This window comes from Gopherus flavomarginatus, chromosome 9 (assembly GCF_025201925.1).
Source record: "Gopherus flavomarginatus isolate rGopFla2 chromosome 9, rGopFla2.mat.asm, whole genome shotgun sequence".
NCBI lineage: Eukaryota > Metazoa > Chordata > Testudines > Testudinidae > Gopherus > Gopherus flavomarginatus.
The window spans coordinates 69686300-69701628 of NC_066625.1; the positions used below are offsets into that span (position 1 = coordinate 69686300).

At 44.9% G+C, this 15329-nt stretch overlaps 1 protein-coding gene across 1 annotated transcript in view; it reads left to right on the forward strand.

Annotated features, from left to right (window-relative positions):
• Positions 1-267: 267 nt before the first annotated feature.
• Positions 268-15329, forward strand: part of GNB5 (G protein subunit beta 5) — a 29425-nt gene continuing 14363 nt past the window's right edge. The window contains exons 1-5 of the mRNA XM_050966923.1: positions 268-618; positions 7791-7927; positions 11862-11903; positions 12818-12894; positions 14105-14237. Coding sequence (XP_050822880.1) covers positions 507-618; positions 7791-7927; positions 11862-11903; positions 12818-12894; positions 14105-14237 — 501 coding nt within the window. The 5' untranslated portion in view covers positions 268-506. The remainder of the gene's footprint in view (positions 619-7790; positions 7928-11861; positions 11904-12817; positions 12895-14104; positions 14238-15329) is intronic.

The window sequence follows — 15329 nt, forward strand, 5'->3', positions numbered from 1 at the left end:
TAAAGCCGGCCCTGACTACGGGTCTTGTTTTTGAAGCAAAGCCTCTGCATTTTAAAATCTCGCTGCGACGAGGATCAGCTTGTGCGTTGAATCGTGCAACTTTCACGAGTTTCTGCACAACCTAGGAAAGCCACTTTGCACAAGCAGCTGGTGCTGCGATGAAAGCCGGGGGCTCAGATACAGCCTGGAATGAAACTGCAAATATTTCCTGGCGGCCCGTATCTGAGAGCCCGCAGTGCTGGTCTCACGCAGTTCTTGCCGGGGCGAGGAGTAGCCAGCCCGGAGTCCAGGTGTCGGCACGGGGCTGGGCCAGCAGGTGCTTGCTGCACACAGCGGCACGAGCCGCCAGCCTGGCCTTGAACGTCAGCGTGCAAGGGGGGCGGGGGGAGCCCAGTGCGGTTCCCAGGCTCAGTTGCTCAGGCGGCGGGAGCTGCGGCAGAATCCTTGGAAGTCGGGCCCTCAAACCCCTCCTCCCTGCCTCTCTCTCTGCTTCCTGCCGTGCAAAGATGGCAACCGAGGGGCTGCACGAGAACGAGACCCTGGCGTCCCTGAAGAGCGAGGCGGAGAGCCTGAAGGGCCGGCTGGAGGAGGAGCGGGCTAAGCTGCACGATGTGGAGCGTGAGTCTGGGGAGGGGCACGGCCTGGACTGCAGCGCAGCCCCCCTCTGGGGGGCATGAGCTGCAGGGGAGCGGGGGGTGCAGCGCGGGCATCCCGGGGCGCGGTCGGGCCGAGCGGCGCCCCCAGCGCGCGTTCCCAGCACGGTGCAGGTGCTGGATCCCGGGTTCCAGCCGTCCGGGCACGCGCTGAGCGAGCCGCGTGCGGACAATGGGCAAACGGCGCGAGCGTCCTTTGCACCCCCGTTACCCTGCTGAGCGCTGGGCCTGAGCCATTCCGCGAGCGCCTCCCGTGCGCTGCGCCGGGGGAGGGGAGCGGCGGCGGCGGCTGCTGCTGCTCAGCGGGTGCTGTGATTCAGTAGCATCACTGGGTCTGACGCTCACGTTGGTCACGTTTGGTGGCGGCTGCAGCCGGATTAAAATCCTGGCCTTGGAGGCGTGGGGAGCTTTCCACTGAGTCGGCATTTCATCCCTGCGGCGTGGCTCCAAAGGGCACCATTGCCGCATTCAAAAACCCCAAACCTGCCCTAGCTCTGATCTAAAACATGCTAGCCATTCAGGTGTCAAGTCATCGACATTAATCCGGTGTGTAAGCAAGTTCCCTAGTCACTGCAATACAGTTAAATGATCATGCATAATTTTACACCACCCTGCCTTTTACTCTGGTTAATGCAAAATAATTTAACCTTGTTAACCTGAAATCCCTAAGATACAAGACACTATTATTATTATTTGTTTTAATAGTAATATTATTTACTTTTCATTTTTTCCCCTACAAATATTATAGGTATAAATTGCAACATTTTTCTTGTACTATAGGGGTGATTTTGCCAGTAACTTTTGTGGGCTTATTACAACTTTGTTCCTCCTGTCTTTGTTTTTGAAGTCTGTGTTGAAAGGGGATACAAACCAATATCTAGTGATTTATGCAATCACTGTTCGTTATTCAAGGAGAATGGCAGGAGTGAGTATATGTAAAATTCAGATTTAAAAAAAATACACCTGCTAGTTTTCTGTAGTAAATGAGGCATTTTCTTGCCTAAATTTGATTATCATAGGTTTTGTCAATGTCCTTTTAATAGGGATCATTGAATGGAGATGGCCTCCTTACAGAAACATTACCATAAATCAATACAATCTTGCAGTATAATATCTGCAGTATGAGCAAGGAGGCCTCAATTCAGCAAAACATGCTTAAAACCATCTCTATTTAACAAAGCATATGCTTAACTTTAACTGTGCATACTCTAACTGTAGGTCTCATGATGTTTGTGGAATACTCTCCACATGTTTTCATTTACTTCATAGATCTGTAAATAAATGTTTTCCTGAATTTTGTTTTATTAAGGCTGCGTATTTACCCAGGGTTTGACTTCCATGACACAATCTGTGACTTTTAACATTTTTCCCCTTTAAAAGTAATTGTTTTTTCACCCTAGTGTGCCCACTACTGAGCAAAACTCCTCCATTATTTTTATAGATTTAGTTCTGTGTTGAGGCTTCTGGTCTCCCTGTGCTTTAAAACTATTTCTAACCGCTATTTCTAGTGGGGAAATAAATTAAATAACTTCCTTTTTCAAAATGTAAGATAATGACTGTCACTTTTTGCCATGACAAAATCATGATTTTTCCCATTTTCCCCTGAGACAAACTGCCTGCCTTAATAGCGTTTCCCTTCTTTGTTCAAATATATTTTGAACTGCAGCTCTGTGGAAAAAACGTAAATAGACATCTGAAGTCCTACGCTTTGATTTGATTTGCCGTCTGGAAAACTCTCAGGGTTAATTACACCTGTCAAGGTTTTTTCCCCACTTTGAACTTTAGAGTACAAAAAGTGGGGACCTGCATGAACACTTCTAAGCTTAATTACTAGCTTAGATCTGGTACACTGCCACTAGCCAGAATTTAGTATCTGGCACTGTCATACCTTTAGTCCCAGATTTGGACCTTAGCGTCCAAAATATGGGGGTTAGCATGAAAACCTCCAAGCTTAGTTACCAGCTTGGACCTGGTACTGGCTGCCACCACCCAAAAAATTAGAGTGTTTTGGGGCACTCTGGTCCCCCTGAAAACCCTTCCCTGGGGACCCCAAGACCCAAATCCCTTGAGTCTCACAACAAAGGGAAGTAATCCTTTTCCCTTCCCCCCCTCCAGGTGCTCCTGGAGAGATACACAGACACAAGCTCTGTGAATCCAAACAGAGTGACTCCCCCTCTCCGTTCCCAGTCCTGGAAACAAAAGCACTTTCCTCTTCACCCAGAGGGAATGCAAAATCAGACTAGTAAATCTAACACACACAGATCTCCCTCTGACTCTTCCTCCCACCAATTCCCTGGTGAGTACAGACTCAATTTCCCTGAAATTTCCCAGTAAAAAAAAAAACTTCAACAGGTTTTAAAAAGAAAGCTTTATATAAAAAAGAAAGAAAAATACATACAAAAGGTCTCTCTGTATTAAGGTGACAAAATACAGGGTTAATTGCTTAAAAGAAATATGAATAAACAGCCTTATTCAAAAAGAATACAAATCAAAGCACTCCAGCACTTATATTCATGCAAATACAAAGAAAAGAAACCATATAACTTACTATCTGATCTCTTTGTCCTTACACTTAGAAACAGAAGATTAGAAAGCAGAAACTACTTCTCCAAAGCTCAGAGAAAGCAGGCAGACAGAAAACAAAGACTCAGACACAAACTTCCCTCCACCCAGAGTTGAAAAAATCCGGTTTCCTGATTGGTCCTCTGGTCAGGTGCTTCAGGTGAAAGAGACATTAACCCTTAGCTATCTGTTTATGACAGGCACACTTTCTGCTCCCCCAAAACCTTCCCTGGGGAACACAGATCCAAACCCCTTGGATCTTAAAACAAGGAGAAATTAACCATCCCCCCATCTTTCCCCCCACACTTTCCCCTCCCTGGGTTGCCTTGAGAGGTTTCACACGGATCCAAACTCCTTGGATCTTAAAACAAGGAGGAATTAACCATACCCCCCCTTTCCCCCCACCAATCCCTGGTGAGTTCAGACCCAACCCCTTGGATCTTAAAACAAGGAAAAAATCAATCAGGTTCTTAAAAAGAAAGCTTTTAATTAAAGAAAGAAAAGGTAAAAATTTTAAAATTCTCTGTAAAATCAGGATGGAAAATGCTTTACAGGGTACTCAGATTCATATAGACCAGAGGAAACCCCGTCTAGCCTCAGGTTCAGAGTTACAGCAAACAGAGGTAAAAATCCTTCCAGCAAAAAGAAACATTTACAAGTTGAGAAAACAAACATAAGACTAATCCACCTTGCCTGGCTATTACTTACAATTTTGAAACATGAGAGACTGATTCAGAAAGATTGGGAGAGCCTGGGTGTACGTCTGGTCCCTCTTAGTCCCAAGAGTGAACAATGAACAAAACAAAAAGCACAAACAAAGACTTCCCTCCGCCTAGATTTGAAAGTATCTTGTCCCCCTATTGGTCCTCTGGTCAGGTGTCAGCCAGGTTTACTGAGCTTCTTAACCCTTTACAGGTAAAAGAGACATTAACCCTTAACCATCTGTTTATGACAACACCATTTAAAAGTTCAGATTGAAAATATAAACAATTATTTTGTCTATTTGATTCATAGATTTCAAGGCCAGCAGGGACTGTTGTAATCATCTAATCTGACATACCCCTTTCCTCCCCTTCCCCCTTCTCCTCTGCATAACAGGCCAAAGAACTTCACCCAATAATTTCTGCATCAAGCACCAAACTTCTGTTTAACTATAGCATACCTTATAGAAAGATATCCAGTCATATTTGGAATATTATGGGCCCAATCCTTTACCTTTACTCTCACAAGCTACCTCTTGGGAATAGTCCTGGTCAGTGCCGTGGAGCTACTTGCTTGAGTAAGGGTTGCAAGGTCAGGCCCATAGTTTGCAATAGTGTTTTTACAAATATTATAAATATTTCCAAATTGTTATATTCCTATGAAGTCTGTAGGGATCAGTGTTCTAAGAGAGTTATTTATACTAAAACAGCCAGTACTGCCGAATTTATGTTGCATTAACAGAAAGGAAACATGTAGGCTATTAGCAGTAAAAAGATTTGTTTTATTTGATAAGTTCTGAACACAAGAATTTCAGCCTAGTCTTCCAGTTGCCATAACAATCTCCAGCATTTGTATTTTGATTATATTATTTCAGGATCTTAGTAGATCATGTGATTGGCTTCATTTGATTGGGGGGAATGTAGTTTTTCAATGGGTTTAGTTGATACTTTTTGGAAAGGCTAGTTTGCTTCTAGCCCCTCGTGAAGATCGTTTTGTCGTGGACGAATTGTCAGGAATAATGGGCAGCGATTTCATTCCTTTGCTGTGTGAGGGTTAGTGTCTGGTAGGGCAGTGTGTGTAGCTAAGAGCATTATTTCAGTTTCTGGCACAGTCTGCAAGGCTGATGTGCTTTGAAAGATGATTACTGAACAGCCAATCCATTAGAAATCAGTTTCAGACTTAGAGAGGCAGAAATTGCTCAGCTGATTGTGAGCCAAAGAGCCATCTTTGTAGGGTACGGATGCCTGTCCTTTCCCTGTGACAGCCCTTCCTAGCTCATGTGCTTTCCCATCACTGCTTAACACAGGACAAAGATTTTAGCTGTGAGTTTTGTGATGTAGGGAGCTGTTGACATTAATATAATTGCAATTTAGGGTCTGAGTTACCCACAACTCTCATCGATGGCGATTACAGCTACCCAGGGCAATCACTTATCACCACAGGGATTCAACTCAGAGCTCCAGCTCCAAATCACTTGAGCTAAAAGAGGAAAGGCCAGATACAAAATTGCACTGAAGTCACTGGGAGTCTTTCCACTGATTCCAGTATGTTTGGATCAGGCGCTGTCTCGTCTAGCTGATCACAGTGGCTGATATGGGCAACTGACACACACTGAAGCACTGGATCCCTTCAGCGTGTCTCTGGTTCAGGCCCTTTTTGGTCTCCGGGCCCCGGGCACAAGGCTGTTTTACAGCACACCCCCTCCTAGGACTCCTACTCCAGCCTCTGGCTCGAGTAGCAGCCCCATTCCTCCGTGCTCCTCCTTGTCAGATATTTTAAAGGTGGTAGAGCCACTAGATCAGGGGTGGGCAAACTACGGGCCACATCCTGCCCGCCAGCCGTTTTAATCTGGCCCTCCAGCTCCCACTGGGGGAGCAGGGTCTGGGGCTTGTCCCGTTCTGGCGCTCCAGTTGGGGGCCACTCCGCGTAGCTCCTGGAAGCAGCAGCATGTCCCGTCTCTGGCTCCTATGCATAGGGGCAGCCAGGAGGTTCTGCTCCGCACACTGCCCCCACCCCAAATGCGGCCCCCGCAGCTCCCATTGGCCAATGGGAGCTTCACAGGCAGCGCCTGCGAATGGGGCAGTGCGCAGCAGAGCTGCCTAGCTGCGATTCAGCATAGGAGCCAGAGCAGAGACATGCTGCTGATTCTGGGAGCCACTTGAGGTAAGCGCCACCCAGAGCCTGCACCTCTGAGCCCCAACACCTGCACCCCAACCCCCTGCCCCAGCCCTGGTTCTCCTGCCCTCTGAACCCCTTGATCCCAGCCCAGGGTACCCTCCAGCACCCCACACCCCTCATCCCCAGCCCCACCCCAGAGCCTGCACCCCCAGCCCTCCCCCCCTCCCCCTGCACCCCAACCCCCTGCCCCATCCCTGATCTCCCTCTTGCATGCCGAACCCCTTGGTCCCAGCCCACAGCACCTTCTAGGACCACAACCCCTTCATCCTCAACACCATCCTGGATCCCGCACCCCCCAGCTGGAGCCCTCATCCCCTTCCGCACTCCAACCCCAGTTCGGTGAGCATTCATGGCCTGCCATACAATTTCCATACCCAGATGTGGCCCTCAGGTCAGGCCAAAAAGTTTGCCTGCCCCTGCACTAGATCCACATAAATGCATCTACAATGTTTCCTCCTGTTACTCTGGTTATGTGGGGCCAGCACAGAGTCCTGTTGCTCCTGTGTGAAAGGAGGCAGCGTGTTCCTGCTGAGCCCTTCGTACAATGAACATCACTGGGTCAGAAACAAATTAGTGTTCTCAGCTGATGCCTCCCCCCCAGACAGCCTCAGCATGAGGCTTCAAGGGTGCAAGATAGCTTTGAACTGTGCCAGTTGCAGTGGGGTGGATTTCATACTGAGGTGCCTTTGCATGTTCATTTTTACAGCCATGTCTTGTTGGAAATCTAAGATTATTTATAGAAACAGCAGATGGAAACTCTGCTGAGAAATAACTTAAAACATTGTGAGAACTCCAGCTGGAGGATTTTACTTAGGATTCTGCACAATGAATAGAAACTGTTTCACAGAGTCATATGTTTTTAGAAATAAACACTTGCTATTATTCAAACACCAGTCAGGTGAAGCGCAAAGGCTTTGTTACGCTGATGCTGGTTAATGTCATAAGATACGATGCTGTCACAAAAACTGCTCAGCCACTCAGCTCACACAGGGGCGCATAATGCCTGCGGTTGGCACACAGACTTCCCAGGGCTTCCCGTGGGAATTCTGAGTGCAGATCAAACCTCTGAACTGACTGAAGTCCAGTACCTACAGCACCTTGAGGTCAGAGCTGCCACGTTAAAATGTCCTCACATTGCTGGGACTGAAATTATTTTTAAAAAAACAAACAAAAAAAACCTTTTTATAACACTAAAAACACTTTCTGAGGATTTTAGAACCACAACAATAATTTGAGACAACAGTACACTAAAAAGCGAGATCTCCAAAATCTTATGACATTGTATATAATTTTTCAAACTTTTTTAAAAATTCTGAACAAATGTAAAAAGTCCTAAATAATGCAGATGATTTTTTGTAAAATAAACACCCACATACAACCCTCTCCCCCCCAACAAACAAAACCTGGTATGGCAGATGTTTTGATTTGATGGCATTATCTAAGGTCTCATCTATTTCTAATAGCTATGCTTCAATGAAGAATACTATACATGTGGTGGTTAGATGTGCTTCAAGTGAACTTCGAGCCTGATCTTGCATTCATTTACCTGACTAACTACTCACCTGAATAGACTCACTGTGCTACCTGGAATTACTCATGTGGGTAAAGTCACTCATGGGTATTAAATGTTTGCAGGCACAGGGCTTTAACATGGAGCAAACATTGGTGATTCTCTTTATGGTTAATTCTCCACAGTTCATCAGGTGGCGGAACGTGTGGAAGCCCTAGGTCAGTTTGTGATGAAGACCAGGAGAACTCTGAAAGGCCATGGTAATAAAGTCCTCTGCATGGACTGGTGCAAAGATAAAAGACGAATTGTGAGCTCTTCCCAGGTGAGGAAATGTGTAGGTTCTATTCAAAGTCAGTGATAGCCAGGCACGACTCTGATAGCTACGCTAGATAATGTTAACTGGAAATAAAATCTGCTTTTAATCTAAATGCTTTCATGATGCCTAAAGGATTCTTTTAGTAACATATCAGAGGGGTAGCGATGTTAGTCTGAATCTGTAAAAGCAGCAAAGAATCCTGTGGCACCTTATAGACTAACAGACGTTTTGGAGCATGAGCTTTCATGGGTGAATACCCACTTCTTCAGATGCATGTGGTGGAAGTTTCCAGGGGCAGGTATATATATGCTAGCAAGCAAGCTAGAGATAACGAGGTCAGTTCAATCAGGGAGGATGAGGCCCTGTTCTAGCAGTTGAGGTGTGAAAACCAAGAGAGGAGAAACTGGTTCTGTAGTTGGCAAGCCATTCACAGTCTTTGTTCAATCCTGAGCTGATAGTGTCAAATTTGCAGATGAACTGAAGCTCAGCAGTTTCTCTTTGAAGTCTGGTCCGTCTGATTTGTGTCCATTTATCCTTTTCCGTAGAGACTGTCCAGTTTGGCCGATGTACATAGCAGAGGGGCATTGCTGGCATATGATGGCGTATATTACATTGGTGGATGTGCAGGTGAATGAACCAGTGATGGTGTGGCTGATCTGGTTAGGTCCTGTGATGGTGTCGCTGGTGTAGATAGGTGGGCAGAGTTGGCATCGAGGCTTGTTGCATGGATTGGTTCCTGAGCTAGAGTTATTATGGTGCGGTGTGCAGTTACCACTACAGAACCAGTTTCTCCTCTCTTGGTTTTCACACCTCAACTGCTAGAACAGGGCCTCATCCTCCCTGATTGAACTGACCTCGTTATCTCTAGCTAGCTTGCTTGCTAGCATATATATATCTGCCCCTGGAAATTTCCACCACATGCATCTGAAGAAGTGGGTATTCACCCACGAAAGCTCATGCTCCAAAACGTCTGTTAGTGTATAAGGTGCCACAGGATTCTTTGCTGCTTTTAGTAACATATTTGTTCAGAGAACACAAACCAGACTACTGAATAAAGAATATAATTCTGGTAAGCATCACCACACATATTGGAGGTGAGACCTCCTTAAAGACCTCTCATCTATTTTTTATACAGAATTTTTCCAGAGTATGTTAGCACATTACATATGCAGTATTACAGCAAGCTGGTTTGGGATCAGATGCATCTTATTCTCTCTGGACAGTCAGTATGCAGCACTTCACCCCATCATTTGAATTAACATATGAAGAGAAAGAATTGGGATGAAGAGATCGGAAAACATTCTGATTCTACTCGAAAGGTCTCAGTGTGATCTGTGAACATGAAATCCTTTCTGTGGTCTGGAAGATGGATGTGGCCTTAAAAATAAACAACCTCACTCAGCCAGATAGAACTATTACAAATATTTGGACATTTTGATAAACAGTCATTAAGTCTGTTTGAGATCAGTCTTATGTCACAAAGTTGTACAGAGGAATGGGGGAGGTATTGAGATAAGCCTTTCACTTCTAGGTCACTGGTTCACATTCAGAATGGTAATGGCTGGAACTTGTTACATCTGACAGCTGTTCATTGGCCTCTATGAAATGAGTTGCTGGTCTCACTCTACCGCCAACGGCAGGGGTCGGCAACCTTTCAGCAGTGGTGTGCCGAGTCTCCATGTATACACTCTAATTTAAGGCTTTGTGTGCCAGTAATACATTTTAACATTTTTTAGAAGGTCTCTGTATAAGTCTATAATAGATAACCAAACTACTGTTATATGTAAAGTAAACAAGGTTTTCAAAATGTTTCAGAAGCTTTATTTAAAATTAAATTAAAATGCAGATCTTACCAGTTTAGTGTGATCCTTCCCCTTGATTTTCCTTGCTGACCTTTCCAATGACTGGTGACACAAATTTGGATACTTTAAGCTGCACACAGGCTTCTGAGTGATCAGCTGTTAACCGGCTGGAACCCCAGATCAGCAGCTGAGGTGAGTGGAGCTGGCGGCTGGTAGGGCTGAGCAGGGCTGGAAGCCTGGCCCCTGTCTGGCAGGGGGCCTGAGCTGGAACTACAAGGGGAAGCAAGGTGAGTGGGGCTGTGGCGGTAACCCCAGCTGGCAAGGGGCCAGCAGCTGGAACCTCAGAGCAGCAGTGGGCTGAGCCGCTCTGGAGTTTCGGCTGCTGGCTCCTGCCAGCCTGGGGTTCCTTCCCCCAGGCCAGCAGCGGGTACTGAGTGGGACCCCGGCTGGCGAGGGGCCAGCAGCAGGAACCCCAGAGTGGCAGTGGGCTGAGCCGCTCAGCCCGCTACCGCTCTGGGGTTTTGGCTGCCAGCTCCTGCTAGCTGGGGTCACAGCTCGCTGCTGGCCTGGGTTCCTTTCCCCAGGCCAGCAGCGGGTGCTGAGTGGGACTGGCAGCAGGACCCCAGCTGGGAAAGGGCCAGCAGCAGGAACCCCCGAGCAGCGGCGGGCTGAGCAGCTCAGCCTGCCCTTGTGCCAACAAAAATCGGCTCACTTGCCACCTTTGGCACGCATGCTGTAGGTTGCCGACCCCGGCCTACAGGCTAGAATAGGATATCTGCATCACAAACCACCATGAGAGTTACTGCTGTCTGGCACCATTCTTGGAGGTCTCAGCCAGGAGACCAAAGATTAAACATTTAGTAAGCTATTTTTTGAAGTGAAAGTGTCAGCTATTGATTCTGTGAACCAGTCTGGGGGTTCAGGTATTAGCACTGCAGACACGTTGAGGTTTGTTTTCTCTTTGATGGCACTTGGATCATTTTGTTTTGCATTTTTTTTAAACTTCTGTTTTAAGAAATTAATGAGCCCAGGGACAATAACAATTGCTAGTTGCAAACAAACAATTCGTTCTTCCCAGACTGCAATGTTAAAGGATATTATGTCAGCCGAAGGTAATTGGCATCAACACACAGACAAGGTGATTATACAGCACACTATTGGTTGCATGTTCGTTCTTGTTAGTAGGTTACTTAAGTGGGCAACTAAACGTTAAGTAAGAGTAGTAGAAAAAAGGGGAGCAGAGAAAGGGCGGAATGGGAAAGGAAGATAAATAGTGATCTGAAGAGGAGGTGTAACTGAGAGGATAATTATGAGCTAGGATAAGTTCATTTATAGGAGAAAAGGAGGAGAATAAAAATTCATCCAGGTGGTTGTTTCTTGAGAAGATGATCTCCATGATAAGTGTTGAGGACAGCTCCTTCCTTTCATTTAAAGGCTACATCTACCCTGTGAGCTACTGCCTGATTCCCCTGCTCACATACTCATGCTAGTGCTCAGCAAGCTAGCGTGAGTATAAGTAGCAGTGTAGCCATGGTAGCATGGGTTGGGGCAGTGGAGACATAGCTGAGCTGTGTCAAGTACATACCCACCAGTTTCAGGCAGGTGTGTACTGGGAAAGGGTAAGCCATGCCACTGCTACCACTGCCTGTGCTACTGCGTTTACACTGCTATTTATCCTCACATGAGCACTCACTGAGCTAGTGCAAGTTGATGTATAACCCCTAGCTCATAGTGTAGACCTAGCCAGAGAGGGAGGGTCTTGCTCTCTCTGTGGGCTAAGGAAAGGTCTTTTAAAGAGAGTCATAAGTGCTAAGACTGATTTTCCAGAGGCACACTGGAGCAAAGGGTGTCTGTCTCCACATAGGCCTTTTAGATTCCATTTGGCCATCAGTGTGAGGGGGATGGTGCAGTGTCATTTTGCATTTACAGAAATAACTAGCCTAATTATGCGGTGTCTCTGATTCATAGCGCACTTCACTGTTGCTAATAGCAGTGTTGGAAAGGTGGTGTGTATTTCCTGGGGAAATAACTTCTGTCCCACATGCCAACAGCAGTGCTTTGCCCAGATCTCTGAAATGTGGGAGTGAAAGTACACTTTGAAGCCCCTAATTTTTCTCTCCATTGTGTGTTGAATTTAGGATGGGAAGGTGATCGTGTGGGATTCCTTCACTACCAACAAGGTGAGTGGACTTCTGCAGTTTCTGTCTATAAAGCCAAATATGGCTGCACTGCACGGATGTGCTAGAGATGGAAGTGGAAGTCCTTCCCTTTCTATCTTCTTCAGTGCACCAGAGCTCCCGGCACCACTGCCTGGGCACTAAGTGCTTGGCAGTGTAAGCTTCCCACATGCTGCTGTCCAGCTGGATTGTAAGCATGTCATCATTCTGGGCACTGGCCTGTGCAGACCAGGGCTGGTGACGTGCAGACTACACCTATAGAATATCTGTAGTGAGTGCCATGAATAAGCATGGGCCGTGGCATAGTTTGACCTCTTGTGTTTTCTCCTGGCTTCTTTAGCCATAATGTCCCCAGATGTTCCTGCATGAGAGATGCTGCTCTCTCCCAATGTGGCTCAGGTCTGCATAGCCTTAGCAGAAGCTATAGCTAATAAAGAGTGTCATTGGCATTCTAAAAACAGGCCAGTGCAACATATCTTTGAACAAATGCTGCAGTGACCATACAAAATGTGGAGAGTTCTAAAGTAGCTCTTGCAGGTGCCCAGCATCTTACACAATTGTCCTGGAGTAATTCACAACCAGTCACTTTGTGCTGGGACATAAGGCTGGAGGTACCAAGAAATGCATGACTTGGCAACTGTGGCTTGATTCTCATCCTGATACATTCTCTTGCTTTCACAATTAAAGTTGATCTTGAATTACAGCTTGATTCTCCACTGTTCAGGTATAGGAGCAAAAATCTCTTAAAAAATGGGTATGGTTTCTGATCTGTTGTCTATTTTCATGAAATACAGTGAAGGGTCATGACAGCATTTGAGCAATTTCGGCCTCTGTATGGTTATGTTAACACCAATTAGTGACATGATAATATACTCAGAAGTTGATTCTTGAGATGTAAGGAGAATATTATGTTTCAGGAACATGCAGTGACTATGCCATGTACCTGGGTGATGGCATGTGCATATGCCCCATCTGGATGTGCCATTGCTTGTGGGTAAGTAAAAGCTCTTCTTAAATTAGAGGAGCTATGACCTTGTGTCCCAAGTAAACATAACTTATGGAGCTGGGGAAATATTTTAAAATGTTGGCTCTTCCCTTCCCCTCTCCTCCCACCCTTTCTTCAAGAGTGCTTTAGAATTTGGAATCCTAGGAAAAAGACTTGATATTTAGTAGTTTTAGCAGGAAAAAGCAACTATCCAACTTAATCAGATGAGTATTATTTAAAAAAAATTCTTTATATGTGGCTGTCTTTACCCATCATTGGAATTGATTGACAGCTTAACAAATACTGACAGTGATATCATTTGGATGCTATAAGCCAGTGGTTCCCAAACTTGTTCCGCCGCTTGTGCAGGGAAAGTGCCTGGTGGGCCGAGCCAGTTTGTGTACCTGCCACGTCCGCAGGTTCGACCGATCTTGGCTCCCAGTGGCCGCGGTTCACTGCTCCAGGCCAGTGGCAGCTGATCCAATATGCAGTATGGTGTCAAAGGGAGTTTCACAGTATGTGCAGATAAAGGGCATGTAGGGCCTTAAGACTGTATGAAGTTATGTGCAAATTTAGTACATAAAGAAATTGAACTGCTGCTTTTTGTCATTTCATCGTTAGATCGTGGAACCTCAAATGTTAAATACTTTATTCCAAAGAATCCTTTTTCAGCAACGCAGTCATTATTTCCGCTGCCTATTTTCAAGTTATTTTGAAAGTATTATCTTTAAACCATCAGTTGCTGTATGTCTCTTTCCATAGAAGATGTGCCAAATTCAGTACGTTGGATAAATGGTAACATCATGAGAGTAATACTAAAAATGTAATTCAATAGAAAAAAGGCAATTTGACTTTATTCAAAAGATTAGCTGCAAGCTTACTACTGGATCACTTGTCAATAAATGTTGGATGGACTGTGGGTCAGTAAAAAGCAGTTTATTAATTAAATACATGTAATAAATACTAGGGAGTAGGTCCTCAGTCCCACTTCCAGCTGTTCAAGCAATACAAAATAGCCATACATTTGCCATAAAGAAGCAGCTGGGGATTCCCTTAGCATATGGGAATCCCAGGTGGTGTAATGAAATGGAAATCTACATTTGTAAGGATTTGGTATTGCAGAATTTTTCGTATATTACACCCTTACCTTTGTTTCTCATCCCACTTTTTCTTGTCATTAATGTTTTCTCTCTCTCTTTTTTTAAATTCTCAACTCTAGTGGCCTGGATAATAAGTGTTCTGTGTATCCACTGACATTTGATAAAAATGAAAATATGGCTGCAAAAAAGAAATCTGTTGCAATGCACACAAACTACCTGTCTGCCTGCAGCTTCACTAATTCAGACATGCAGGTAAATACATTCAGATTCCGCATATAATACCAAACCATGAGCTGGATTTATAATCCCTGTGCAGGGAGATGCAAAGTACTCTTCCTTGCACCAGAATACCAGTGGGATATTCACATTCTGTGCAAGGCAGTGGTTCCTGCTAAAAAGGACAGCGTCTGTCTCTGCTGGAAGCTCCATAAAAGCTCTTGCTCACAGAGGCTGTAAGTAAGGATGTGCTAATTCAGATTTTATGTATTTATCAGATATATATATCTGGTGAGCTGAAACACAGAGAGACCAAGTAACTTGCCAAAGATCTCACAGGTATCCTATGGCAGAGTGGGGAATAAAACACATGTCTTCTGAGTGCCAATCTGGTGCCTTAGTCACAAGACTATCCTTCCTATTTAAGAAATAAATAAAACCCCAGCTCCTGCAAGATCATGAGAGTATGTGGGCTGAAAGAATCCAAGATAATCGTCTATCCCATTCTGGTTTTAGAATTTAATTGATGTTATGCTTATTATATACTGTCGTAGCAAAATAAATGGGAAGAGGTGGTATCTTCATTGTTATGTAGGCTATGAAGTCTGGATAGAAAAGATACGCTTGTTTCCTTGGCTATTTACAGATATTTACAGCTCTTCCTAAGGAAATATTAGCTAGAATTGCTTCCATTTCAGGACATGAGCTATCCAAGAGTGAGCTGTTATTTGCCATTATGTGGTTTCAGTAATGAATCTGAGATGCTGATTCAAGTCTATTGCCATGGAAACAGAGGAAAGTCAAGGATCTACCCAGCGTGCTCTAGTGTACTTAATTGTGGCCTTACAATGCAGGAGTCCAGTATGATTCGGGCAGAGTAAACATGAAGTCTATATTATTAGGTGGACTGTTGTTTCTGAACTACAAAAATAGTGTTTTGCTTTCCTGGTTATACCTGTGTGAACCAGGACTTCTTATTTTTATAGGTATTTAGTAGTCTCTTTATAATCAAGGAGTGAAAAGAGCTGAGTGTTTCTTTTACGTTCATGTAGAGTACAATAGATATAGATACAGTAGATATTATTGTATTGTTATTTATCATTTGTGTAGCACCAACCATGTCCGTAG